Source organism: Carettochelys insculpta, chromosome 16 (assembly GCF_033958435.1).
Source record: "Carettochelys insculpta isolate YL-2023 chromosome 16, ASM3395843v1, whole genome shotgun sequence".
NCBI classification, from domain to species: domain Eukaryota; kingdom Metazoa; phylum Chordata; order Testudines; family Carettochelyidae; genus Carettochelys; species Carettochelys insculpta.
This window is the reverse complement of record NC_134152.1, coordinates 23,662,175-23,688,238: the sequence shown is the minus strand read 5'-3', so window position 1 is coordinate 23,688,238 and position 26,064 is coordinate 23,662,175. Positions and strand designations below refer to the sequence as shown.

Here is a 26,064-nt window from a genome sequence, read left to right as displayed (position 1 = left end):
GAGCTGCTGTTACTCAGGTTCTCTAATTGTTTTGTGATACTTATTTAGTAGCTGGTAACTGTACTTAAAGTCCAGGGCAGGTATTCCTTAGGTATGTCTATTGAAATCTGAATAAATATTACTATCATAGTATTGTGAGTACAGTTCAATTAGTAACACTAGTTTTTAAGTCAGACCATCTTGGATTCTAATCCTATGGCAAGTCTTGCAATCATGCCAAATGCTAACCACATAGCGAACTAATATATTACAGTATGGTGTTCAGGAAGAAGCTGTCTTTTATATGAAGCCTTAATGAAAGGTCTGTTTTTGCCACTTTTGATGACTGGCCAGATGGAATACTAAAGATCTCACAAAGCCTCTAAGAAAAGTTCAAGTACAGAGCTTAGGTGCCAATAACTTGAGTTCACCTTGTGTGACATTGAGTAGTTCATACCACTTTTCTGCCTTGATGTTCTAGTACAATAGATATCGGCTTCTTTATTTATGTACATTTGTTGGAAGGCTTAATTCATACATATTTATGGAGTGTGTTAACTTTTTCAAATGGGATTTGCTGTGGACATGCAAAGTAGTGGGAACAGACTCTGATTCTTGCTCACATTCCCTTTTCAGTGAAGTTCATTCCAAGACTTTGAGCTGTTGGCGATTCAGTTGATGCACTCCAAATCTGTAATTTTTTTTTCTAGTACAGTGCTTTAGTTTAAATGGAATATAAAAGGCACTACAGTAGACCCCCGACTTACATGATTTTGACTTATGCGTTTCTTGTAATAAATGTGAGCTGAAATCCTAAGTGGCGGGGAGATGGGAACCAGGTGGCAGCCCTGTGGTGGCTGGGGATGGTGGGGGGGGCGGGGAGGCGGGGGGTGGGAATGGGATCTGCTGGGAGGTTGGGCTGGACCCTGTGCTGGGGCCAGCACAGTGTGGTGGAGGGGAACATGTTAGAACCTTGCCTGGATGGACAGAGAAAAAAATATACAAATAAGCAATATGTAATTTATTTGGCTATATTAACAGGGTATAGAGAAGAGCGTGTATACAGTAATAATTTGCATTGTTACTTTACAAGTCTCCAGACTCCAGTTCTTGTGCCTTCATCACAAGACCATCTTTCCTCCCATAAGTGAATTAAATGAGCTCTTGTGAAGTTCTCGAAATGATACATGTGAGCTTTTCAGAAAACTACAGATTCTGCTTTATTTTGGTCCATTGTCGGTCTAAACTACTGGCATCACTTAGAAAGCAGGAGCTGGGGTAGCCGAGTCTATCTCGTGGGGAAGTTTCAAAAAGGCTGCTTAACTGACTCTTGGATGTCATTGTTGGTGTTCACAACTGAAAAGGGGACAGTATTCCCTTCACAGCAGAAAACAACCTGAATTCTAGAAAGCAGTAAAAATTCAAATTGTGAAGCAGGTTACAACAGTTACCCCAAAAGGGAACCACTTCCCTGCACTCAACAAAAATGTTGCAAGTACAGAGACTTGACTATAAACAAAAAGAAAAGAAATGTAGAACGTTCAGTAATTAAAAATTAGAACTGGAGAAACCTTATGTGGATACTGAACTATGTCTGCATAAAACTGCAGTTTTGAGAACATTTGAGAGGTCTTCTTAAGGGGTTTAGTTAGGACAGTTGACTAGTGAACGGTGTTTTACCTAGAAAAAAGGTAGTTCAACCACCTTGCATACAGCTTTACCAATGTGAGATGCAGCCTATGACACTGTTAATATGCAGAAATGTAAAGACTTTAATGAGGAAGCAAAGATGGTCCTGTAGTTATGGCACTAGACTAGGAGCTAGGAAGTGTGAGTTTAGTTTCTGGATCTTCCACGGACCCTTGATTTAACTATGAGCTACTCATGTCATCTTCCTGTGCCTCAGTTTCCTACATGCACAGTGAAATTATTTATCAGCCTGATTATGGTGGAGTGAAGATAAATTCATCAGTGTCTGCTCAACTACCATGATGCAAAGAGCCATAAAATTACACTAAAAGAGCAATACATCAAAATTAAAACAACTTGGGGAACTTTTTCAAATTAATAAAACCAAAATGTGTAATATTCTAAATATACTGCCCCTCTCATGCATAATAATGGTATATTTCCTAGCAAGTGACACACAATAAGCAGTCTGTAGATTGTGGACAATTTCTTTTGCTCCTATACAACCAAGATATATGGAAAAAAATATTCCAAGCTGTTTGTTTCCTGTTTGTTTTCAGTTAGCAGGAAGAGATTCCCCAATACGTGCAGAAATGCCAGGAAATCTACAACACTACGGAAGGTAGTTCTTATCTGTCATACTCTATATTGCTTCTTCCCTTCAGAAGTAAAGCTAGGCTTTTGGACCATAGAACAGTTTGTTGAGGTAGGAGTGTAAATGTATTCCTGGAGCTAATTTCTACAACCAGATAATCCCACAGGTTTTGATGGGGTTGCTCAGAGGATAAGTCAGTGTAGAATTTGGCCTGTGATGTGAAAAACCTGCTTTAGAGCTACTGCCTACCCATTTCCTTCTTGCAACATGCTAACTGCACTACAGAAAGTAAGTTAATGTTCCTCCAGTTCCTTTCCACCAAGCAGTAAGATTGGTCAGACAGGAACAGAATGACAAACTGTCTAGTGACTTGCCTCTTGCAGTGGCTAGTATGCTAAGTGCCTCAATAAGAGACTTTTTGCATTTGGCCAGTGTGTGACCTTATTCTGAATGAAAGGCGGGGTCCTTCATGGCTTCCTAGTCTCCTGCTTCCAGAGCACGAACTGGGCTTTCTTTAATCACAAATCCTTGTGTCGGGTATTGCATGTCTTTAGTATCGGCACATTTCCCACCACCCCGCAAGCCAGGGTGTATTTTAGCTTACTTCAGTCTTGCAAAATGTGCCACGTTTTTCGTGTCTATATCACTGAGGAGCAGAAGAGCAAAATGTACCAGTGTGGGCATTCTGCAGTCATCCCTGATAAGGTGTTCCTTTTAAAAGCTACCAGAGGGTTTATTGGGTTCAGCTGATCTTTGCATGTTGTTTGCTCTTATTTCCCTATCTCATTGTTGTTTTGATACTAGCATGCTAATTTTTGCAGTAGTTTTTTAAGGGCTTGTTGGTAAATACAGTTGGTTCCTTGACCTCTGCACAGTAGTTATTTGTGATCAAGGAAAGTCGGTTGAAATGCAACTGATCACTCACAACTCAGTCCTAAATTACAAAATACTGTTTATCTTGATCTAAAAGAACCCTCCTGTGCATTCTAACAGTGTTTACTCATGTGAGTAGAGTCTTTGAACGACAGGACTTAAGTTTTTCAGTTAATTTAAAAGTGGTAATTTGGCATGGACATATGGTCAAATACAGTGGTGATGGGGCATTTAAATGTGAAAATTGTTCATGTGCTTATGAATTGTTATTGACTATAAACATGAATTATATCTATCCTATTTAATTTTTACATTTAGGTTTCTAACTGGACCTTTAAATCTTAATGATCCAGAAGCAAAATGCAGATTCCCCAGAATATTTGTAAATACAGATGGCACTTATGAAGAACTTCATTTAATTGTTTATAAGGTACCAAACTTTCTCTATGCCAATATAGTATGAATACAGAACAAGAGGAAAACACTGCTGTGGTGTACTTATGAATCTATGCAGAAAACGCATGGACCAGAACAGTGATCCAGGGAGCTATGTGAAAATTTTAATTTAAAAGTTCAAATAACCTTTTTCTGATTTTTTTGGGCGTTTCTTTTAGAGGTTCTGGTTTAATCCAAAAGATGCAAACTTGGCAAAAGTCCTCCAGGTAGCCTTACCAACTATGAAGTCAAAAGGCAGTATTTTCTTGAGCCCTTTACTATGAACATTAAAATGGTTAACCAATTAATTGTTCTAACTCAGGGCCCACCGCCCAGCCTGTCTCTGAGCCTGGCTGTAGCTATGGGGTCCCATTGCTGGTCCTGTCATGGCTGTGGGGTCCAGTCATCTGGCCCGCCTGCTCCTGTGCATCCAGGGCTGCTCTGGCCCAGCGCAGCTGGCCTCTGCCAGAATTCACCAGTAAGGACTGGTTAACTGGTAAGTATACCAGTAAACCTCATGCTTTCCGGTATGCTTACTGGTTAACCATTTAAAATCCCTACCCCTAACGCTAAGCTAAATCAAGGGGAGCCAGTTGTGAAAAGGTTTATGTGTGGGTTAGGACTGGTTTAACTAAATGGATTTTAAAGCTGATTTTAGTTATAGGTTTTAGTAAGATTTTAAGTGCAAATTTTGTGTATAGGCAGTGTCCTAGCCAGGTTGTATTTTAGTTCCTGCAGAAAAGCAAACTGTTTCTCAGAGTCCTCATGAATAGCTGATGTAAATACCTCATACAGAGCTGAAGTAATATGGAAAATAAGGTATCTAATATCAGCTCATGGGAGCAAATGTGTTACTGTTAACACTCTAACTTTACCGTGACTTAAAGGAATTTTCAAAAATTAACTGGCATACAAAATGACTCTTGCTGTGAATGCATTGGTTAAGTTGATGGAAGAAAACTTATTTTATAAATGTTTTTGTTTTGGTTTATTTCAGGCCATGAGTGCGGCAGTCTGTTTTATGATTGACGGTAGGTATAGACTTGTATGATTTGAAATAAACTAAGAAGATTAAATGCTTTTCTTATGACAACTTTGGTTTTTTTGTACAATCTCCCTACCAAAACATTATCAAACATATATCTAGCTTGATTGTGCTATTGCAAATTATTCATTCATTATAGTCTTGTGTGTTAATTTGTTCTATGTGGATATTTTCACCAACCTGTTAATTGACTATTTAAACTGTTTTGTTTGATTGACGGAAGGGACAAAACTTTGCCCTCAGTTACTCTGTGGTTGCCCCTTGGATGCTGATGAGATTTCAGAACTGTAACTGACAGCAGAATATGGCCCAAGATTCTTATGAATGTTTAAAATTAGCTACAAAAGAATATGTTTGTCTTTTTGGCAGAAAATAGTATAGACCTCATGTACTGTTAGGAAAAAAACTCATCATCTTTTTAAAACTGCTTCATAGCCTCAATGCAGCCTACACTGGATTTTTGCCGTAAACTGGACAGCATTGTTGGGCCTCAACTCACAGTATTAGCATCAGACATATGTGAACAATACAACATCAACAAAAGGATATCAGGGTTTGTACTCTCTTTATGTTCCTATTGCAAACCTTCATCAGGTAGCTCAAAGTCTATTTTAATGACTGCTTCAATAAAGGGTAACAATATGAAACCATACTTTAAGAGCATTCTCTCTGAATTAGCATGTTGTAACTCTTCTAAGATGTTTTCCCTTTGCATCTGTATTTTAGATCTTTATAGAGTACTCATGGTCACATATTTAGGTGCCATGGGGGAACTGCACTAGTTTTATAAAGTAACAATTATATGAGGGTTATTGTGTGGTGAAGATATATATTGCTTTTGTCAAGATCTTTTGACCCATGTTAGTTCTTACAATTTTATAATTGCTGGTTGTTACCTAACAACAAAGTATCAAATTATTAGCCAGCATAAAAAAAAGCTGCAAATTATAGAAAGGAAAAGTCCAACAACTATAGAATATGCTGCCTGCTCCAAATAATGAGAACTGACAGTCATTCAGCTCTGTGGTCAGGCAGTTCCTGTGGAGTGTTGCTATCTTTTTACATGTGCAAACAGAAGTTACCTGATCCCAGCAGTCGATTTTTAGTCTGCACTGAGGGTTCTGTTGGGCTGTGTGACACCAGCAGCATAGTGGATATTGATGTATCTTTTACAGTAGGAGAAGGAGAACTAGGATGTATTTTTCCTCTTTCTAGTGTCTTCCAAATTTGAAGAGGTGTGCATTTCCCCATTGCCCTTGGTTGAAGTATCTGGTGTTTAATTCTAAGGCCCTATCTGTCCACACTGGGATTAGAACAGGCACTCTGACTGCAGCTATCGTTGTTCTGGAACTAATGTGGACAGCACCTAAAGTAGTTGGAACTTCTTCAGATCATTTTTAAGAGTGTAAATAAAAGAAGATTCTGTGACCTCTGGAGGAATCTCTGTCTCAGCTTTTTTGCAAGGGGGACAGTAGAATGTAGAGGGAGCTGAGAAGGGAGATTTTAACCTTGATTTCCTAATGAGTGGAAAAAACAGAATTGTTGAAGTTTGTGCTACCTGATCTTTTAGGGTCTTAGATATACAAAATAAGCAGTTTATTGGTGCCTTTTACTAGAAAATATTCTTACCCAAAGGCTGCTGCAGCAGTAGGACCCCAGAAGGTTTTATTTAAAAGGTAAAGGTGATAATGACTTGACAGGCTGATTTCCTCAGGCTCCCGACTTGTGACTTTGCTAACAGATTATTGCTTTTGGCCCCATCCTCATATCCAGTCAAGTTGTGTTCAATGTAGGGCCCAGCTGCGGTCAGGGTAGAGGCATTTTAAGCCACCTTTCTATTTTGCTAATTGCTGAGACATCAGGGGAACATTTGACACCATAGTACCATTACATCAGCTGGAGTTGCTGGGATTCAGCAATGTTCTGGCCATGCCTGTGGCAGATGGGGATAGCATGACACGTAGAGCAGCTAATGCCTTCTCTGTGTTGCTAGGAGGAATTCCCAGTTGCCTGGCTAAGGCAGTTGTAGGAGCCTGTTATGCTGCCTATACTTATTCAGTTCACTTTCCTCTACTCCTCCTGCGAACAAGTGGAACTGCTAGAGAAGTACCACTCATGTGGTGGCTTGTTGTTTTGTAAGACTAGAATTCTAAATGGATCATACAAACAGGATATAGGTGTGGCAGATAATCCTCTGATCTCTCAATGTTCTGCACAATGCCAGCATCACCAATAGACGCTCATTTGTAGACAATGAGTGGAGGATTTTCTTGCATTGGCTACATGGTGTACATTTATTGTCTTGATCAGTCCACTGTCTGACCATTTTTAGCTGATGTTAATGAATCTTAGATTGCCACTGAAAAAATGCATGAGGATGGCTTGTTCTTGAATATCTTCCCCAAAGGTTAACCCCATAAAAGAGCCTTTCCAGTTTCCTACCTTCATCCCACTGCCAGTAGGTGCAGAGACTGGTACACTTGGGGCTAGTTAGCTGCTGCCCAGCTGGGCTGAAGGTCAAATGAAGAGCACAGCAAGGGAAAGGTTGCTACCTGTGGACTTCTTTCAGCTCAGGGAGATTGAGGAGAGCAGCTGCTGCTCCTCTCTCTCCCTTTGTAAGTCCTTCTGTTCTCTTGGCTCTCTCAGGTGCCCTCCCTTAAGCCCAAGTGGGCAGCAGGAAGTAAGTCATAGGTGCACTCGTCCCACACACATTCTGTTCCTTTTAAAGGCTGGTCACCCTGGGACTCATACACACACCAAAAACAACCTGACTCCATAGAAAATGTACCCATGATTTTCTGAGACTTTGGTTTTCCAAACTGGGCTGGTGTGTGTGTATATATGGCATTAAAAATACCCTGGGATGCGAGTTTTCATTTAGCTAAATAGGGGCTATGAGATTTATGTTTGTGAGTAGAGAAGGTGAGGAGCTTTCCATTTAGATAAATATACTGGCTGTGTAACTCAGTGTATTATATATCTGTGGATATACACACGCAGACAATGCAATATGCACTATCAAGATCAGAACCTGGGACCTTTTGGTTCTTGTGTATAAGGCACAAGGCTGGGACAAAGGAGATCTCAGTTTGGCCTCTAAGTCTGCCACAGGCTGTCTGGTGCCTTGGACAAATTGCTTAATATTTCTGTGCCTCAGTTACTCATCTGTAGAAAAAGATAATTATACTTGCCTACTTCCCAGAGGCATTAGAGGACAAATTCCTTCGTATGTATCCAACACCCAGATGCTATGATATGGGTCATACTGATACTATATACAGAAGGAGCAGTACTACTGCTTGAGCTCAGGAAGAATCTGTTACCTCCGAGTTGTATTCAGCTTTATCCTATCAAGATCCGTCTTTCAGGGGTGGCGGCTACACATTTTACACTTCATCCAGCAGAACAGATCAGAATGCACTTTAGCCAGTGCATGACATAATTGCTCCCAGTATGTTGCATATCATGTATGCGCAAGAAACTACCTTAAAAGAACTTTGTTCAGGCAAAGTCAAGCATTCAGGACTTAGGAGATGCCAGAATTAAGGTTGCCTATGAAACCTTAATTCATGGGCTATTGCATTACGCTTGTCTTTAATTACATATTATTTTTCCCACAGGCTGTCTACCTTATTTCCTAATGGTTCAGTGCTTGACTTTGCAACTTGTAATGTTCTTTTAGCATAGGGTTTTTTGTGTGTGCATGATTTCCTGTGTCTCTTATAAAGCAAGCTGGAAAAACAAATTCCATCATGTGGCATCTACTGATAACTACATGGATGATCAGCAGAATTGGAATGTTTGGATGTACCACTCAGACACGTGTTGCTTTAGCTACCAGAGAAACAGATAGCAGTAGTACATTGTCATCTTGTAAATAGAGCAGCATTAGAGGGAGATGGGGCCCTTTGCCAGCATGTTACCTAGACGTGTTGTTGGCAGAGGAATGGTGAGTCTGAGGACACTCAGGTTCCGTCATAGGCTTTGGATGGAGAGAGCCGAGTAAGTATGCACTTCCTCCTGCCTGTTCCCCCTTATCCCCCAGGCTTGACACCTTCTACTCCATCTTTTACACACGACTCCCTTGCCCCAAATCTCCTTATGTAACTAATGCAGATGTCCTGCTCTTTATGCAGTCTCTCTCTCCCTCCCTTTCACTGATCTCCTGTTGCTGCTGCTGCCACCCTCTCACCCTCCAACCCCCATCCACACTTGGCCCCAAGTCTCAGTCTCCCTCCCTGGGCTTCTTGTCCTATCTGTGTCCTACATGCAACCCCAAGCTCTTTGTCCCAATCTCATTTTTTCCCCCTACGCCCTGTTTCCACATCAGGTATGCCTCCCTTACCTCTGTTCCTCCATTTACTGGCTCACAGCCTCTTTCCACTCCCTGTTGTTTCCTTCGTGGCTCCAAGTGCTAGTCCTCTTGCCCAGATGGTTTCTCTTCATCTCCCAGCTTCTTGGGGTCTTGTCCTGCCAGTCCCAGTCTTTCCCCTTCAACTCTGCCAGACTTCAGTCCAAGTCTTCTACCCTCTACCTCACTGCAGGCCCAGCTCTTATCTACATTTGAGTCAGACAGCTTCCTTCTCTGTGCTCTTCGTGCCCAGCAGGAGGTAGTCACTGTGAGCACAGGATGCAAAGCCTCTTTGCTCTCTGTTTATCTCCCCAGATCCAATATGGTACAGAGCTGCAATGGTGTGGAAAGTCCAGCATTGGCTCTTCAGTTCTGAACTGAAGTGTACCCAGTACACATCTGAATCTTCAGGGACTTTAGCTGTAAAAAATCTAAGCCTCTTTTGAACATAAGTGAATACATCTAGTAACTTAGCCCAATTTGGACAAATCTTTGTGGGGACAGCAAAAGGCACATCACTGGTACAAAGGCCATTCTCTGCTAAATTTCAATACTTTCTCAAAAAAAAAAAAACCCTCCAGATTTATTTTAATATGGACAAAATGTTTTTTTTAAAGTGGGGCATCTATGACAACGTTCAAAATAGCTCAAAAATGTAGATAACAAAATAATACTGATGCCATCTTTCAAGAAACACTTCAAGGGTATAAAGGTCTGGGAATCTGGTTTTGAAGTCTTCATTCCTTTCTGTCTAACTCTTAAAACCCACGGTAAATCACTGCTTGATGTTACATGATGTTTTTTATATTTTCCCTAATTCCTTTTGATGTGTGTTTTATGTTAAAAGCAAAGTGCTGTTTTATACAATAGCGTGACTGGAATTAATTGTGTTAGTATAGATGTCAGCCCTCTTCTAAGTACATGCTGGATGATGGCAACAGAGAGAAGCTGTGGACATTTACAAGATAGAGACTTAAGGAAGCGGCTTAGTGTATACAGACACATTAAATTGAAGGATTTTGATCTTTAGGTTTTAAATTCCCTTCAACATGTGTCATTTGTCTACTGCTGTCAGGCTAATAAAAATAAAGATTGTGTTTAGGATGATAAAGTTAGCACTTAGGATGTTTCAAACAGTGAATCAGTTGAACCACACAAAAGGTTTGTTTGGTAGCTCTGTATAAGAATAGGGTAGAATTCCCAGGCAAGATTTATGGACTACAGACTTGAGTGGGGGGAAGAGTGGAGATGCTTATAACTTTTCTCACCATGCTAAATATTTTCTTCAAAAGGCGTATTTGTCATGTTTCTGACAGTATTGCTGGTCTAGAGATAATCATAGCAAACACACATACAAACTTACTTTGGTGTGTGCTGGCTGCACTGAACAGGCAGAATTGCAGCGAGTCAACTAAAATATACTTGCAAGGGTGCCAATCTATTGAAGTATTAAATGCTTATGTCATTGAGAGATTAAGGCCAAGGAAGCTCATCTTATTAACTCTCCCTTAAATTTTAATGTTGCGGTGCCCTGATAGCCTTATATGGTTCCTTTTACATTAATGCAGTTGGGTGATATAATAGGGAGCAAGATATTCAGACTTTTGAACCATTTGCTGGTCTGCTGAGGTGATAGTGAGTAAACTGTCAGGCTGTGGCCACACTTGGCCAAAACTTCAAAATGGCCATGCTAATGGCCAAATCAAAGAATACTAATGAGATGCTGAAAGGAATATTCAGCACCTCATTAGCATGCTGCCAGCTGCGGCGCTTTGAAAATACCATTTTCGAATGCGTGTGGCTCGGCTACACAGGGCTCTTTTCGAAAAGACCCCGCATATTTCAGCTGAGAGGAATAAGGGGATTTCAAAATGTGCAGGGTCCTTTTGAAAAGGACCCCCGTGGAGCCGAGCCGTGCGTGTTTGAAAGCAGCACTTTTGAAGCGCTGCAGCCGACAGCATGCTAATGAGGCGCTGAATATTCATTTCAGCCACCTCATTAGTATTCTTTGATTTGGCCATTAGCATGGCCATTTCGAAGTTTTGACCAAGTGTGGCCACAGCCTCTCAGATGAGACAGACTTCCAAACAATTTAGTGTGTAATCTGAGGGCCAACTGCTGCAGCATACCTTAACTGAGTAATTGTTGAAGCCACCACCAAAAGCAATATCAGATATTTAAACTTAAGTCTTGACTTACCAAACTGTAAGATCATTTCATGCCCAAATTCACCAGGGAGAGTGGAAGAACTTTTGTGGGCTGGGCCGTTCTGAGAAAAGTGGGAAGCATTCCTGATTCCACGTACGACAATCATTGAAAAACTGGTGCAGTTCTAGGGGAATCCCTTATAAAAACAAGTTTGTGACACAGCACCCAACCCAGCCAACAGCTGACTCCTTTTGAGGGAGTGGCAGGCATCCCTGCTCCCAAGCAGCCACTGTCTATATGCTCACCCCCCTGGGTAGCCAACACACCCAGCAACCAATGGTGTGAAATCATGGGCCCAGTGAGAGAACCCACAGAATTAGTGGAAGTCTCTGAATGCAGGAGAAAGGGAGATGTTCTGATGTCCCCTACAGTAGATGCATCCCAGTAACAGCAGGCAGTGCCATTACATGGACAAATTTATTCTGTTGCCTGTACTAGGAATTCATGCAGGTCTCTCTTACGGTGTCAGTGTTTTGGAGGTATACATGTTTTTCATTTCAATGGCTATCCAAAAACAACCTGCCAACCGGGTCTTGAAAAGTAGTTAGGCATGGTAGGATTTGATTCAAATTGATAGATGTCAGTAAATCAACTAAAAAAGATTGATCACTGAAAGCTGGCAGGATTACGGCATTGCCCCTCTGGCTGCCTGCAACGGTGGGGCTGCAGAGGGCCCCTGTGCTGCCACCGGGCTAGTGACACCCAATCCCTGATTGCACAAGGTGTGGGGAAGGCTGCAGTTTTGGTGGGGCAGAGCAGAGATTACTCCTCCCCCCAGCCATGGATGTGGTGAGGAAGATAGAAGGACCTGACCATGCTGGGGTGGTGGGGGGCTCACCCTGCTGCTGAATAGCTGCATCTGTTGGTCAGATTTGTCCAGCAGCACTTTGTGTCCAGAATTTCATGGTTCTCATTGAAGTCCTGGCCTGGGGTCTCTGCTTGGCTGAGCCAGGGCCACAGCCTCCCTCCTTAATGTACACCCTTTTGTCTTGGGCCTCTTGGTTGTGCAGGGAGTCCACTGCAGCCCCAGTGCTGCCCTCACCCCAGTCCTTTACCCACACACACCCCTCAATTCCCAGCAAGTGTTTAAAAAAAAACCAAACTTTACATGTTTGTAAATGGTACATACAAATGGTCAAAATTATAAGCAAAAGTAAAAATCAAATTCTACCAAACCTAACAGTAATGTGTGCACAATGTCTCAGTATGATGATAAGATCCATGGAACATCCTGGATTTCGTGTCATGCATGCATTAGTGATCTCTGACTGTGATTTTCACAAAGACCACTTAGTCACTATCAGCTTTAACTTGTTTTTCTAGGTCTGAGAAGGAACCTCAGTTTAAGTTTATTTATTTTAATCATATGAACTTGGCAGAGAAAAGTACAATTCACATGAGGAAAACGCCGAGTATATCACTCACATCTGTTCACCCTGATCTCATGAAGATTCTAGGTGATATCAACAGTGATTTTACTAGGTAATTTTATTTACATTTCTCCTTCTGTAAAGCAGGCCGCTGCTTTTAGCAGTGTTCATCTCCTGAATTTACCTGTTTTTTCATTTATCTCTACACACACACACTCTCTCTCTCTCTCTCTCCTGAATATATAAAATTGGGGAATATATAATACAGAACAGACTTTTCTTTTATCTGTCTCATTGTAGCTGATTTGATATAGTGAAATGTCTGTCCTGTCCCATCCTTCTGGCCCGGTTCTCTCATGAATTTTCATGTCACTGAGATGTTGGGCTAGATTTCAAAAAGGACTACGTACACCTGTGGATATCCAGAGATTGTATACAGTAGGGTCTCAAGATTCACAAACTTAATGTTTGCGAATTCAGTTATTTGCAAGTGGATGAGTGGCTGCTTCCCCTGGGGCTCTGGGCAGGACCACCGGCAGCTGGGCTCCAGGTGGGAGCCATATTTGCTAAATTCAGCATTTGCAAGGGTTCTCAACATAAAATCCTGGTGAATGGTGAGACTCTACTGTAATTATTAAACAGTTCTGGAATGGATTTAAGCCTTATGTTTCAGTCAGTCTCTATTAGCCATCAGAATGAAACCTAACTTTGGGGGTATGTTATCCTACATTTGCTTACTAATTAACATATTAAAATCTATAGAATAGTGGTTGTAATAAAACACGAAATACAAATACTTATTTGAAATTTGAAAAAATGCATTAGTTTCTCCTGTGATAGAATCAAACTTGCCTGTGTTTGGTGTTCTGATATTCCATGTGTGGTTTGAATCTATTGCATTTCATGCTCTTTTCTTATCAATGCTCTTGAAGAAAGCAAGCCACAAGTTGAAGGTAATAAATAGGTGCAAAACTGCATGAAAGAGAGACTAAATAGGGGAACACTAGCTTAGCAGGTGGTCAGCCGAAAAAAGGAGAGTTTTATAAGCAGTAAGAGCTTATGATTTTCAGAGAAGTTAGCATGTTCATGTACAACAGAAAAGAGGGCTGCAAGATATTGCCTGCACATGAATAAACTGTGAGATTAGGATGATCAGATATCCCAATATTGGGTGTTTTGTCAGATATAGACAAATATTGCCCCCATGGCACTGGCTTGCTGTCTTTGTCTCTTTAGTTTTGCACACCTGCTCATTTCTGATGTTCTGTCAAATATGTGCATCACAGCAATCTGAGAGAGAAGTTACTCCGTTCATATCTACTTTATTCATAATCCTGAGAGCAGATAAACAGTTACTAAAATGGCTCTATTTGCTGGTTATTTCTTGAGATCTTGACTTTAATAGTACTGTTTGCAGTGTAAATTATTTTGCCTATCAAGTCCCCTTTTTAAATGTTGGTACAGGTCCTAAGAGTGGTTTGTCAAATTTCTTTCAGAGTTGATGAGGATGAGGAAATCATTGTGAAGGCAATGAGTGACTACTGGGTGGTTGGGAAAAAGTCTGATCAACGGGAACTGTATGTTATTTTGAATCAAAAAAATGCAAACCTAATTGAAGTTAATGGTAAGGTTTTTTGGTGTTTTTTAAAATTTTTGCCATTTGCTAAATACTGTTGGTGTAACTAAAATGCTTATCAGTGCATTTTATTAGGGTGTTGTTTTTTTTTTTTAAATAAGATATATTTAGTATGGGATTTTTCTATACTAGGCCAGACCAGCTTACCTAAGGCTTTCAATCTCTCTTCCATGTTCCTGCATGGCAACTAAATCATCATAAATATTCAGCAGACTTTAAGCAGCTGTTCTTAACAGTGAAATCAGTGATCACAATCTTATTCCTTGACATTAATGGGAGTGTTCTGCTGAAATTTAATTTTGGAGTGTTTAATACATGAAGTCCCTTATTGTACTTCCAGGAGCTTAAAATGCCTACTTTTCTGAATTTGTCTTGTATAAGCCAAGGCAATATGTTCACAAAGGAAATTAGTCATTAAGATTATTAGTATTAAAATATTGTTTTTCCTCCAAAAATGCTTTTCTACTTCACTTTGCGCTGCTATTTGACAGGTCAAATACATGTTGAAACATGTATCAGCATTACCCATAGTCCAATTCATTTAGATAAAAAATGAGAATATTGTGTTGCAAAATCAACTTGAAAACTAGATAGGTTATTTTTACGAGATGAAAATACAGGTTGAACCTCTCTAATGTAGCATCTTTGGGACCTGGCTGGTGCTAAATGAATGAGAATTTGCCAGACCACAGGTCAATATTGTCTAACAGCATTACCAACACTTCACTGCATACTGGGCTCTTGGAAGATAGACAGAGGTAAATTACAGCTAAACAGAGACTGATGGCTGTAAACAAACTTTATTGGACCACAGGAAACATGGCCACAGCCATGATAAGTGGACATCTGGCTAACTAAAGTCATACTAGATGATGCATGCAGCCGGACAAGAGTGCTGGACTAGATAGGTTTTTAACCTGCAGTTTGTTTCTATATCTGCCCCTCAGCTTCCTGTCATTATTGTGGTTTTACAGTCCTCGTTCCCTATTCATAATTGTTTTTTCTCTCTCTCCTTGTTTCTGTGTGTAAGATGCACAGAAATGGAGGAAAATGAAACCTTCTAGATCTAAAATGCTGTCATTCAGAAAAGTGTACAAATTGGAGAAGAGTAGGATTAGTGTAAGTGAAACAGAATCCTAGCTATTACTGCCAGCAGTAGTTGGGTGGGAGGGGGAAATGGAAGAATGATTTTTAAATTGATGTTAAATTAGTTTCAATTTGAATAAACATGAGACTCCTTTAGGTGTAACCCTGGGCTCCAAAACCAGTAATTTAGATTTTTGGAAAAGAGCCTGATCAAGCAAGATGCTCAGCACCCTTAATATCTGTTTAACTGTAACGAAGGTGAGAGTTCTGACCACCTTTTAGGCTCATATCCATTGTGCAGAAATATTAGACCAGAACGATTATAATTGTAGTTCTGCAGTTATAGAATAATCACTTAAAAACGTTGTACAGAAAATGAATCTCCACTGTGAGAAGGCAGTAGGAGAGCACAAGAGACTTATTTCAATTTCCTTACTGATTAATCAATGTTTCTTCTAATCATTAAGCAAGACTTGTTTAACAATCAAAGCTCTTAAGTTCTTTCTGTGGAAATAGGCTAGAAGCTGGCTTTTCTGCTGTTGTCAGAAATTATTTCATGTTTTTACAAGATGCACAACCCAAGCAATTGACTTTAAATGTCAATTCTGTATTTTCAAATGCAAAGTCCATATTTGGCTTGAAAAGACTGATACGTGAATTTTCAAACTAGGTCTGCTGAGCAAAACTGACCCACGCTTCTCTTATTGCCAATATAAGTTCAAACTTGGTATGCACCCAGATACTCTTCAAATATGTTTATTTTTTAGAAGCAGAAAACATTTTTGTGGCCCCAACAATGTAATTTTTCCCACGGATACAATTACCATTTTGTTAAGCATTGTCAAGTCATCTTTGTTTATATAATATGTTGCAATGCTGTGTACAGTTTTTGAAATCTCTCTTCTCTTTTTTTTTTTTTTAAACAGAAGAAGTAAAGAAACTTTGTGCCACACAGTTCAATAATATTTTCTTCTTGGATTGATCTGCAAAGGGCTGATTTAGTGAAAAGATCTAAAAATGTCAGAAACACTTTTGTTTAACATGAAAGGTTATTAGTCATATTATTGACTGGAATAATGACAATAGTAAAGCAATACTTGCTTTGTAAGAATCAAATTTCTACTGAAGCTGTAAACTCTGATCATAAGATTTTTAGATTTTAAAATATTTATGTGCAAACTAATTAAAACAAGTCTAATTCAACTGTACCATTCCATTTCTCTGATATTGTTATGTTTAATATTTTACTGGAAAATAAAATTAATAATTGTTACAATTTTAAGGGCCCTTTGTTCCCCTTTTGTGCTCACTTCCATAATGCAGCAACAAAGGGTCCTGTGGCACCTTATAGACTAACAGAAAAGTTTTGAGCATGAGCTTTCGTGAGCACAGACTCACTTCATCAGATGCTGTGGACCTGAATGTGTAGGGGGAGGGTATATTTTTTACACATACTAGCATGTAAAAGAGCAGGGAAGTGTTAACCCTGTTATCTGAGCTTTAGCTGGCACCCACAGTAAAGGAGACCAAGTTACCTAAAATGGAAGTCTCAGAACCCTCAGTATGCAAAAGCTATACTGCACCAGCTCTTCCAAACTACACAAGTAAACCAACCTGTTCCTCTCCCATATAAGTTGGCACAGCCTGCTGCTTTAACACTGAAAAGGACAAGGGCCTGATATTCCAGGACTTATTTAGTAGTCATCCCAATGAAGTCACCTGATAGAGGATTGGGCCCAAAAAGTTACTTTATATGGCTATGTCTACTCTAGCACACTATGTCGAAGTAGCCTATTTCGAAGTAAGAACATCGAAATAGGCTACTTCGAGGCGTATCGTCTACACATCCTCCAGGGCAGGCGCCGTCGACATTCAACATCAAAGTAGCGACAGGGAGCGTCGAAAGGAGCCACCCCGGAAGGAAATGCAGAGCGTCCACACACACAAGCACTCTCCATCGGGGCCAGCAAAGACTGTGGGCAGAGTCACAGGCTGGACTAGCCCTTCTGCGGCAAGAGCAACTGCTCCCTTAAAGGGCCCCTCCCAGAAACACTCAGCCTCCACAGCACGAGGTCCACAGAGCCAACAACCGGTTGCAGACCCTGTGCACACAGCATGGAGCCCCAACTGCAGCAGCCAGAAGCCATAGACCATAGAGCCCTGCAGGGGCAGGACAGAGCGTCTCTCAACCCCTCAGCTGATGGCTGCCATGAAGGACCCCGCTATTTCGATGTAGCAGGACATGGATCGTCTACACACGCCCTACTTCGATGTTGAATGTCGAAGTAAGGTGCTATTCCCATCTTTGGATAGGAATACCGATTTCGACGTCTCGCCGCCTAACATAAATTTCAACATCAAAATAGCACACGGCGCGTGTAGACGTGATGTGTGCTATTTTGACGTTGTGCCCGCTACTTCGAAGTAGCTGGCAAGTGTAGGCGCACTCTGAGTGAAATATCTGGGTTCCTTACAGGCTAGCATACATAAAGTAGGTGAATAAGTAAAAACCAGATGCTGGCTGGATAGGTTTAAATTCCATTCAGACTATGTAGTTCCATGGTTATAAGAGTTAACCAACAAAGCTGAAATGCTAATGCTCCTTTAACTTGTAATAGAAAAATTTCTCCTAAAATGATACATTTATGGAATGGCTTTGTGTGTTCAAATGTTTACACACATTTTTTGTAACAAACAATTAGATAACCACATTGCAATTTTTAGGGGGCTCAGGATGTCAGTAGTTGATGTGTGGGAAGACTGTGGATAGTTAAATTGCCCTCTAATATAAACAAATACAAATTATTTTATTAGCACTCATTTCTTAGGAACTGTATTATTATAATTAAATTATATAGACCTGAAAACGAAAAACCCAATTCCTTAAGAATGTTACAGACTTTACTTACAGTTTTAGTATTACAACCATCAGCCTACTTTACTTTTTCTTTTTCTTCGCACCTGCAGACACCTTGCTAATGGCTGGCTGGGGCAGAATTACTACTTCTTCTTTTGGAGGAAGTAGCAGCTGTGTAGCTGAATCCGCTGGCTCTGTTTTAACCACTCCATTATCTGTCTCTTCTTTTTCTGCTGCAGCAGCTTCTTGTTTTTTGGCTTCTTCTACTTCCCTTATGGCGATAAGCCTAAGCTCACACAAACAAAATTTTATACCTGTTTACCATGGTAGTAAATTCATTCAAACTTATCACAGCTAAAAATTACTTTGTTTTGCTCAAGTAAATAGAGCCAGACTGTAATTACTTGCAGCCTGAATTACCTAATGAAAAATATGATCCCTTTAATCTTTTCCTAAATTGTGTGTTCTGTGTAGTTGCTACTTCCCAATCAGCTATTGTTAGGCTTCATGTAACATTGCATAATCCAAGTCTATCTACTCAACCACATTCTTAAAAGGAAAAATCATTTACCTGTGATCCTGGTTCTCTGAACAACTATCTTTTAGCACAAGACATCCCCTAGCTCTCAATTTGCTCTGACTCTTGAATGGTATGCAATATGTGAGGTAGGCTTCCCTAACAGTAGTCCTATATCACTCTGTGCAGAGCATAAACACTATCTCTCTGTACCTTCCAGTCAGGTTTTTTGATTATGCAGAAGGTGAAGCTCCCAGGAAACTGTTACCAGGTTGGTTTAAGGGCTTATTTCCACTCAAAGTTGCACTGATTTGACTAAACTTGTATAATTGTGTGGACAATCTATGGATTTAGCTCGCACCTGTGAATGAACACTTGCAAGCGAAACTGTTTTAAATAATCATTCACATGGTTATATTGTGTGATAGGGTGTCTGCCTCCACACTGGCCCATAAGGGGTTAACAGAGCCCAAAGGAGGCTGTGCAGGAGATAGCCAGTTAGAGGGGGTGCAACAAGGAGCAGCCAGGCTGGCCCTTATAATAAGGGCTATAGAGCAGAGTTGTGGCAGTTACTTCCTAGAGCTCCAGGAGAGAGGGCATATGAAGCTAACATTCTAGTAGAATAGTGCTGGGCAGCATAGGTGGAAAAAGTACCCAAAAGTTACTTGAATTTCCCTTGTCTCAAGAGCCCTTCTTTACAGTAGTCTCACTCCTTGGTAGATGTTCCAAAAGCCTGTGGAGCTCAGGTGCAGCAAGGATAAGGTAAACACATGAACAAGGAGGGCTGTTTGAAAGGAAAGACTAATACTTCTCATCACGCACAACATACAAAGTCTTAGTATGAGCCTATGCCATAGAAGCAAAGGCTATGCAAAAATATCTGGCCAATTTGAACTTGGAAACAACTGTTGGAGCACAGAGCGCCTCAAATAGGATTTCCTCCTGAAGCCTGAGTTCAATTGATAATGGTTTGTTAATGTGTGAAGATAGCTTAGAGGGAACTAGAGCTGTACTTAGGGTCCATGGGAGCTGTCAGTGGCTCACAGGCCTTGCAATGCAGAACATGGTTACAGGCCCGCAAACTCATCTTTTCTGTGAGTTGAAGATACTGCTATTGGGAAAAAGCTCTTCTGCCGAGGAAACCCAAGCCCCAAGGAACTGACTGGCATCAAAAGTAGTTTTGAGTTCTATTGAGGGGTTTAAATATGTTAAATCTCATGTGAAATCCTCGTGACAATGGGCCTCTGTGATATATTCAGACTGTGAGGAGCATGGATAATTGAGACTAGCTCCTGCAGGCAGAAACAGTGATCAAATGTACTTCAGAAAAGAAGAAAATAATCACAGTTCTTATGCAAGGCCTTGCCCTAAGTACCAGTGGGAGTTGTGCACTTATGTAAACACTCTCTTTCACCTCAAATTCTTTCTGAGGGAAACCGGAGTAATATTCTATGACAAATAAAAAGCCCTTGATTACGGTGGCCTGTCAGCTCCACAGTATAAATCAGTCGTACAATAGAGTATTTCCAAAGTAGCTAGTGTCTGTGATGATCAAAGAGCAGAGTGACAATTTCCCAAATGCTAAATCTTCAAGACCACAGCATTTGTGTGAGGCCTTGTTCTACATGTTGCTAGGTGTAAAGTGAAGCTTTCAAATGAATTAAGACTCACTTTGCTTCCTCTTCCTCTTTGATTTTCAACTGTGCCGCTAGTTCAGCGTCATGCTTCCTATTTTCTTCTATGTTTTCCTTCACGACCTGAGCATGCTTGTAGGCAGGAAAGAACTTGTTCACAAAGAAGATGTACATCTGATTAAGCCACAGATTGAGTTTTTCCTTCTGTTCACTTTTTGCTTTTTCTAATTTATCTGTAACAGAACCATTTATATTTTATTGTATTTTAATTTACTTAATATATTTGGCTCACTCTAAATTTTAATACACCATAGCTCTTCCCTAGGCAGGATGTTCTGGAATTCTGACAGGGCTACCAAAATAAGTGTCCTGTGAGGTTGCTAGGTCTTGGGCTCCAGGCTCATATGAGGCATATGGTTTGTTCCTTTGCATAGTGTTGAAGGGAGCTGGAGGAAGTATTCCTAAACACCACATAGGGTAAACTATAGGATCATCATCACGCCATTTGCTGCATAGTTGCGACTTGCTGACCACTGCTCTGGAAGGTCATGAATAGAGTCGAAACCCATCAATTATTTCTGCTTGAATTCCAGTACAAATGTAGTAGCTGAGTATTAAATTATTGCTACAGCAATCCACCCTCTATGGCTGTTATACACAAGAGAGGTGAGTAGGATCATGAGGTTGGACAAAGTGTGGTGGGTCAGAAGGGCTTCAAAACCATGCACACAATACTGTCTTCAGCTGCTCCTACAGAGCCCAGACTCTGCTCCTCTAAGAGGCAAATCCCCTTTCCACTTCTGCAAGTACGGGGTCCCACAGGACACAACATCTTTCCAGGCAAGTACCATCATTTTCTGCACTTTTTTTTTTTTTTGGTGAGGAGACAGCATGGTCCAAGGATGTGGGGAAAATCCTGATGGCTTGATGAGACCAATTTTACTCCTGCTGGCACTTGCCCTTTTAACAGTAGTATCCTTCCTTTGAAGCAACGTACAGTAGAAGTTCTATTATTGGCACCCCCAGTTCTCTGGGGGTGCCAGAGAATCAAATGTGCCAAAAATTGCAGCAGGGCTGCTAGCCCTGCTCCACCAGCCCCACTGCTGCCACTGCAGACCAGGCAGCTGGCCCCTGACCTCGCGGCTGCCAGTTCAACCTAGAGACAGCCCCAACCAGGCAGCCAGCCCTGGCCCCACTGCTTCCGGCCCCACAGCCACCAGCCATCCTGGCCCCACTTGCCGGCCCTGGCTGGACAGCCACCAGCAGAGTGGATGCCAGTTAATTAAATATGCTAGTTATCCAAATTTTGGATAACCTGGCTTTTACTGTATATAAGTAAAAACATGCCGCCGATTTAAAAACACCTGAAGGCACAAAGTAAAATGGACTGACTCTGACTTTTCATGTCAGCACAAAATGCACCATGCTTGAAGGGGCTTCCAATTTGGGATTCTGGTATCCAATCTCAAGTCCAACTTTACATGCACCAGACTTTACATGTTTGATTTTACTTCTCCCTGTGTTAGATGTTCTTTTACTGCCCTCTTGTGACCACAACCTAAAAGAGTGGGAGTTATTCAGTTACAATGTTTTTCTTTGGTATCAGATCTTCAGAATAACTTTACCTGCAAACAGTAACGAAGGGTCCTGTGGCACCTTATAGACTAACAGAAAAGTTTTCTGTTAGTCTATAAGGTGCCACAGGACCCTTCGTTGCTGTTACAGATCCAGACTAACACAACTACCCCTCCGATACTTTACCTGCAAAGTCCTTCACATGGCTGCCAAGCACTTGGGCTTGTTCTGCTTCCAAATCTGGCAAAGACTGAACTAACGTTTCAGCTCTGTCATCAGCAGACAGCTGGTAGCCTGTGTTTGAGGAGAAGGCGACATTTGCAACTGCAAGGAAAGAAAATAAAATCAAATAGTGTGACCGAAGAACCTCTGCGGACAACTGGCATAGGGCACTGGGATATACAGGGGCACGGAGTTCACCAAAAACCTGTCAATGTAAAGGTCTTTAATGTAAGGTCACAGGAGTAATCATAACTATTTCAGGATATAGGTATTGAAAGTATGTGAGTAGCTGTGTTTTTAGATCTGAAGTTAAAAGCAGATCACTTAAAGGTAGTGTATGATCAGACAAATTTTTCCAGATGGTCAGTGAGAGACACTTATCTCCACAGTAGACTATTGTGTATTGTGCAGTAAAAGTTTAACATTCTATGTCAAATGCTAATGAAAAGCTAGCTGAGACATAAAAGAGAAATCAACAGGAAGAGGTAAACAGTAGGGCAAAGTGCAGGGTTCTGTATGGTGGTGAACGTTAAATGGTGAACGTTAAAACGTTCAGATATATTTGTGGGCAGTGCAGAAAAACATCTTTGTATTCCCTCAGTCTGAGACGACAAGCCGCTGGCAGACTTGATCTTGTGAGAAGGGATTTCAACCAAACTGCTTGAAAATACCAAGGAAAGAACTTGTAGGAGACAAGGGAATGTCATGTGAGTTAATATAGGTCTCTAGTTATGGAATTCTGATTTATATGTAAACCTTTGTTTTTATTTGAATATTTTAATCAATTATCTTTTGTATTATAATTGAACTCAAGTGCTGTGTGCATTACATGAGCAGTGGTTCTGGTTAAAATTTAACTATGGAACACTGTTCCTTTGGGAACAGAGGATCTGGGATTTCTGTGGTTATCCAGTGATCATTTAGGTTCTTGATACCCCAAGGGGATGTAGTGGCTACAGTTACACTACAGCAATCTGTCAACAGATGTCACTGTTGGACGAGATTTCCCGACAAAACTTCCGTCAACAGAGTGCGGCCACACACAAAAGCCAATCAGAAGAGCGCTCCACTGTCCACAGAGCAGCCAGACTGCCCAGCTGCTCTCTCGGCAAAACAAGCACCCAGAAGCACAGCAGACAGGGCTGCCTGTTGTTCTGGATGCCCTGTCTGTTGAGTAAAGGCCTTCCAGAGCATCCACACGGTGCTTTGGTTGACAGAATCTGTTAGCAGCAGTGTTACATCGCCTGGCTTAGAGGCAAAACACTGCGAGCGAAAGTGCCGAGTTTTGTTGACAAACTGTCGACAAAAACACAAAACCACCAGTTTTGTCGGTAAAACTCACTAGTGTAACCATAGCCTTGGAAGGGACTCTGAGATAGGGTGCATCTGTTGTCAACCTGCAAGACAAAGAAAGGACTGGTGTAACCCACAAGACACAGTTTGAATGGTTGATAGCACCGAAAGACAACTAGCCTAATGCCCAGTTAGTGCAGATAAGATTCACTCACCTTGGGAGCAGCTGGTAACAATGACTCACAGCCCTATGTGCCCCGGAAAGCATCACACATACTACTAAAACGTTTAAGTATTTTAAGAATCTTTTTCTGTATCTGCATTAGGCAAATATGACCTGCAGCCTATCAGTCCAGCTAATGCTAGAGTTTGCACAGAATTCTCTCCCTAGATCAATGCTCCAGGCAACCCATTAACCAATCATAGACCTGGGGAAACCTTCCCCCAGTGGCCACCAGCACTTGCCTGCCCCCTCACACTTGTTCCAGCTCCTTCCCTTGGTCCCTGGAAGCCTATAATGGAAGCATGTTCTACAATGGCTTCCATGGTGAGGATGAGAACAGTAAGGCTTGGTCTACAGCAGGAGACTGGGTCAAATTTAGGTGATTTGTGTCAAATTAATAAGGAAACCGTCCATGCTACAGAGTCTATGCTATTGACTTTAAAGGCTCCTAAGGTTGACTTTTGTACTCCTGCTTTTCACGAGGAGTAATGTCATAGTTGACCTTGCATGGCTGACCTTAGGATAGTGGAACTGGAATGTTGTGAAATTCGACATTCTTGGCCTCCAGAATGTGTCCCACAGCCCCGGAAAGTGACCATTCTGGCCAACACTTTCAGCTGCACTGCGCTCCAGGTGTGCAGGAAACAGCCCAGTAAAATCTGATGAGCAGAGCAGGCAAGATACCTCAGCAGCACATCTGGCCATGAATTCCCAGAGTCACAGGTGAGCTCCAGCATAGAGTGGGCAGGTGATCCAGGACCTCATTGCTGGGGGAGGAAGGGAATGAATTTGTGCTGGGAAAACTGTGATGCAGCAAAAGAAATGCAGCCATCTATGCCAAGATCTTATAGGGCATGGAGGAAAAAGGATACACCAGCAGTGTCATATGAAAATAAAAGCACTCAGGCAGGCATACCATAAAAGAAAGGAAGCAAACGGACATACTGGGTCATTAGTGCAAACATGCTGCTTCTATGAGCGCTAGCATGGGCTTCTAGGGGATGCCCTAACCCTGGTTCCCAAAGAGTCTGTGCATATCTCCAGGAAGCCTCCAGCAACAGCAAGAAGGACATGACAACAGTGGTCCCTCATCCACCATGTCCTTCTTGCTGTTGCTGGAGGCTTCCTGGAGATATGCACAGACTCTTTGGGAACCAGGGTTAGGGCATCCCCTAGAAGCCCATGCTAGCGCTCATAGAAGCAGCATGTTTGCACTAATGACCCAGTATGTCCGTTTGCTTCCTTTCTTTTATGGTATGCCTGCCTGAGTGCTTTTATTTTCATATGACACTGCTGGTGTATCCTTTTTCCTCCATGCCCTATAAGATCTTGGCATAGATGGCTGCATTTCTTTTGCTGCATCACAGTTTTCCCAGCACAAATTCATTCCCTTCCTCCCCCAGCAATGAGGTCCTGGATCACCTGCCCACTCTATGCGAATGAAGCAGGTGATCTCGCTGACAGCCAGGAACTTTTTGTAATGCTGGATCTCATCCCCTCAGCCCAGGTCATTTTGCAGCTGGACCGTGATGGGCAGGAGGGCACCTCTTGTGAGTTCTCATTTTTAATCATGCTAGAAGTGGGCTAAGGCAATTGGGTGTGATCTGTGGCAGCTGCTGTACTTACACAGCCCCCAGAACAACTTGTTAATGTGTCTGAGTATGGAGCACAGATCTTCACATCTTCATAAAGCTCTCAGACAGGTACTCTTTAATTTTTCTCACGAGATTTTTGGGGAAGGTTGCCTTATTCCAACCTCCTTGAAAGGACACTTTTCCACACCAAGCCACCAGTAAATAATCTGGTGTCATGGTACCATGGAGCAGTGCAGCATAATGACTAGCCTTGTGCCCATATTCAGTCAGCATCCGTTCCTTATCAATGCAATTCCCAAGGTTCCAGGGAAGTGGCCTTATGCATGCGGAAGCGTTAGAGCCACTGCTGATTATCCCATTCCTGCAGAGCAATGCTGTCCCGCCAGTCTGAGCTTGTTTCATGGCACCAAGACTGGCACTACACAGTGCGCAAAGCATCAAGTGCAGCCAGTATCTCCCCATTCCTCCTCTCCAGTGTCTCACATTCATATATGTCTGTGTCTGCCTCAGAGTCTTCATTGGTCTCATGGCTGCTTAGGCTCTGCACTTGCGAGGTGCTCATAATATTTGACACAACAGTTTTAAGATGCACGAGTTCCATGCTAGCCTTGCACTGGTGTCTTCATGGATATGAAAAAGGGGCACAAAAACACTCATTGCTGTTGCTTTCCAAAGGGAGGGGCAGAAAACAAGTGCACTATGGGACACTGCCAACACATATCCACAACTATCCGTGGCACATTTTTGCCCTGTCAGACACTGGTACAGAACCCCACAATGCAAAGGGACATCAGGAACTGTGGGCTACGTACCCACGGTGCTTTGTTGACAAAGTCAAAGCTGGCAACACTAATGGGGACACACTCTGTTGACTTTGTGTG

The 26,064-nt window shown here is 41.6% G+C and overlaps 2 protein-coding genes across 2 annotated transcripts in view; one reads left to right on the top strand and one right to left on the bottom strand.

Annotated features, from left to right (window-relative positions):
• The window catches only part of CCZ1 (CCZ1 vacuolar protein trafficking and biogenesis associated), a 29,264-nt gene extending 11,589 nt beyond the window's left edge, over positions 1-17,675 (top strand). The window contains exons 9-15 of the mRNA XM_075011271.1: positions 2,229-2,290; positions 3,455-3,566; positions 4,569-4,602; positions 5,052-5,169; positions 12,499-12,657; positions 14,042-14,169; positions 16,194-17,675. Of these exons, the coding sequence (XP_074867372.1) occupies positions 2,229-2,290; positions 3,455-3,566; positions 4,569-4,602; positions 5,052-5,169; positions 12,499-12,657; positions 14,042-14,169; positions 16,194-16,249 (669 nt within the window). The 3' untranslated portion in view covers positions 16,250-17,675. The remainder of the gene's footprint in view (positions 1-2,228; positions 2,291-3,454; positions 3,567-4,568; positions 4,603-5,051; positions 5,170-12,498; positions 12,658-14,041; positions 14,170-16,193) is intronic.
• The window catches only part of RSPH10B (radial spoke head 10 homolog B), a 61,548-nt gene that overhangs the window by 2,000 nt on the left and 33,484 nt on the right, over positions 1-26,064 (bottom strand). Inside the window, exons 19-22 of the mRNA XM_075011270.1 lie at positions 23,845-23,904; positions 22,037-22,174; positions 20,313-20,508; positions 18,177-18,410 (exon numbers count right to left, since the gene is read on the bottom strand). Of these exons, the coding sequence (XP_074867371.1) occupies positions 18,206-18,410; positions 20,313-20,508; positions 22,037-22,174; positions 23,845-23,904 (599 nt within the window). The 3' untranslated portion in view covers positions 18,177-18,205. The remainder of the gene's footprint in view (positions 1-18,176; positions 18,411-20,312; positions 20,509-22,036; positions 22,175-23,844; positions 23,905-26,064) is intronic.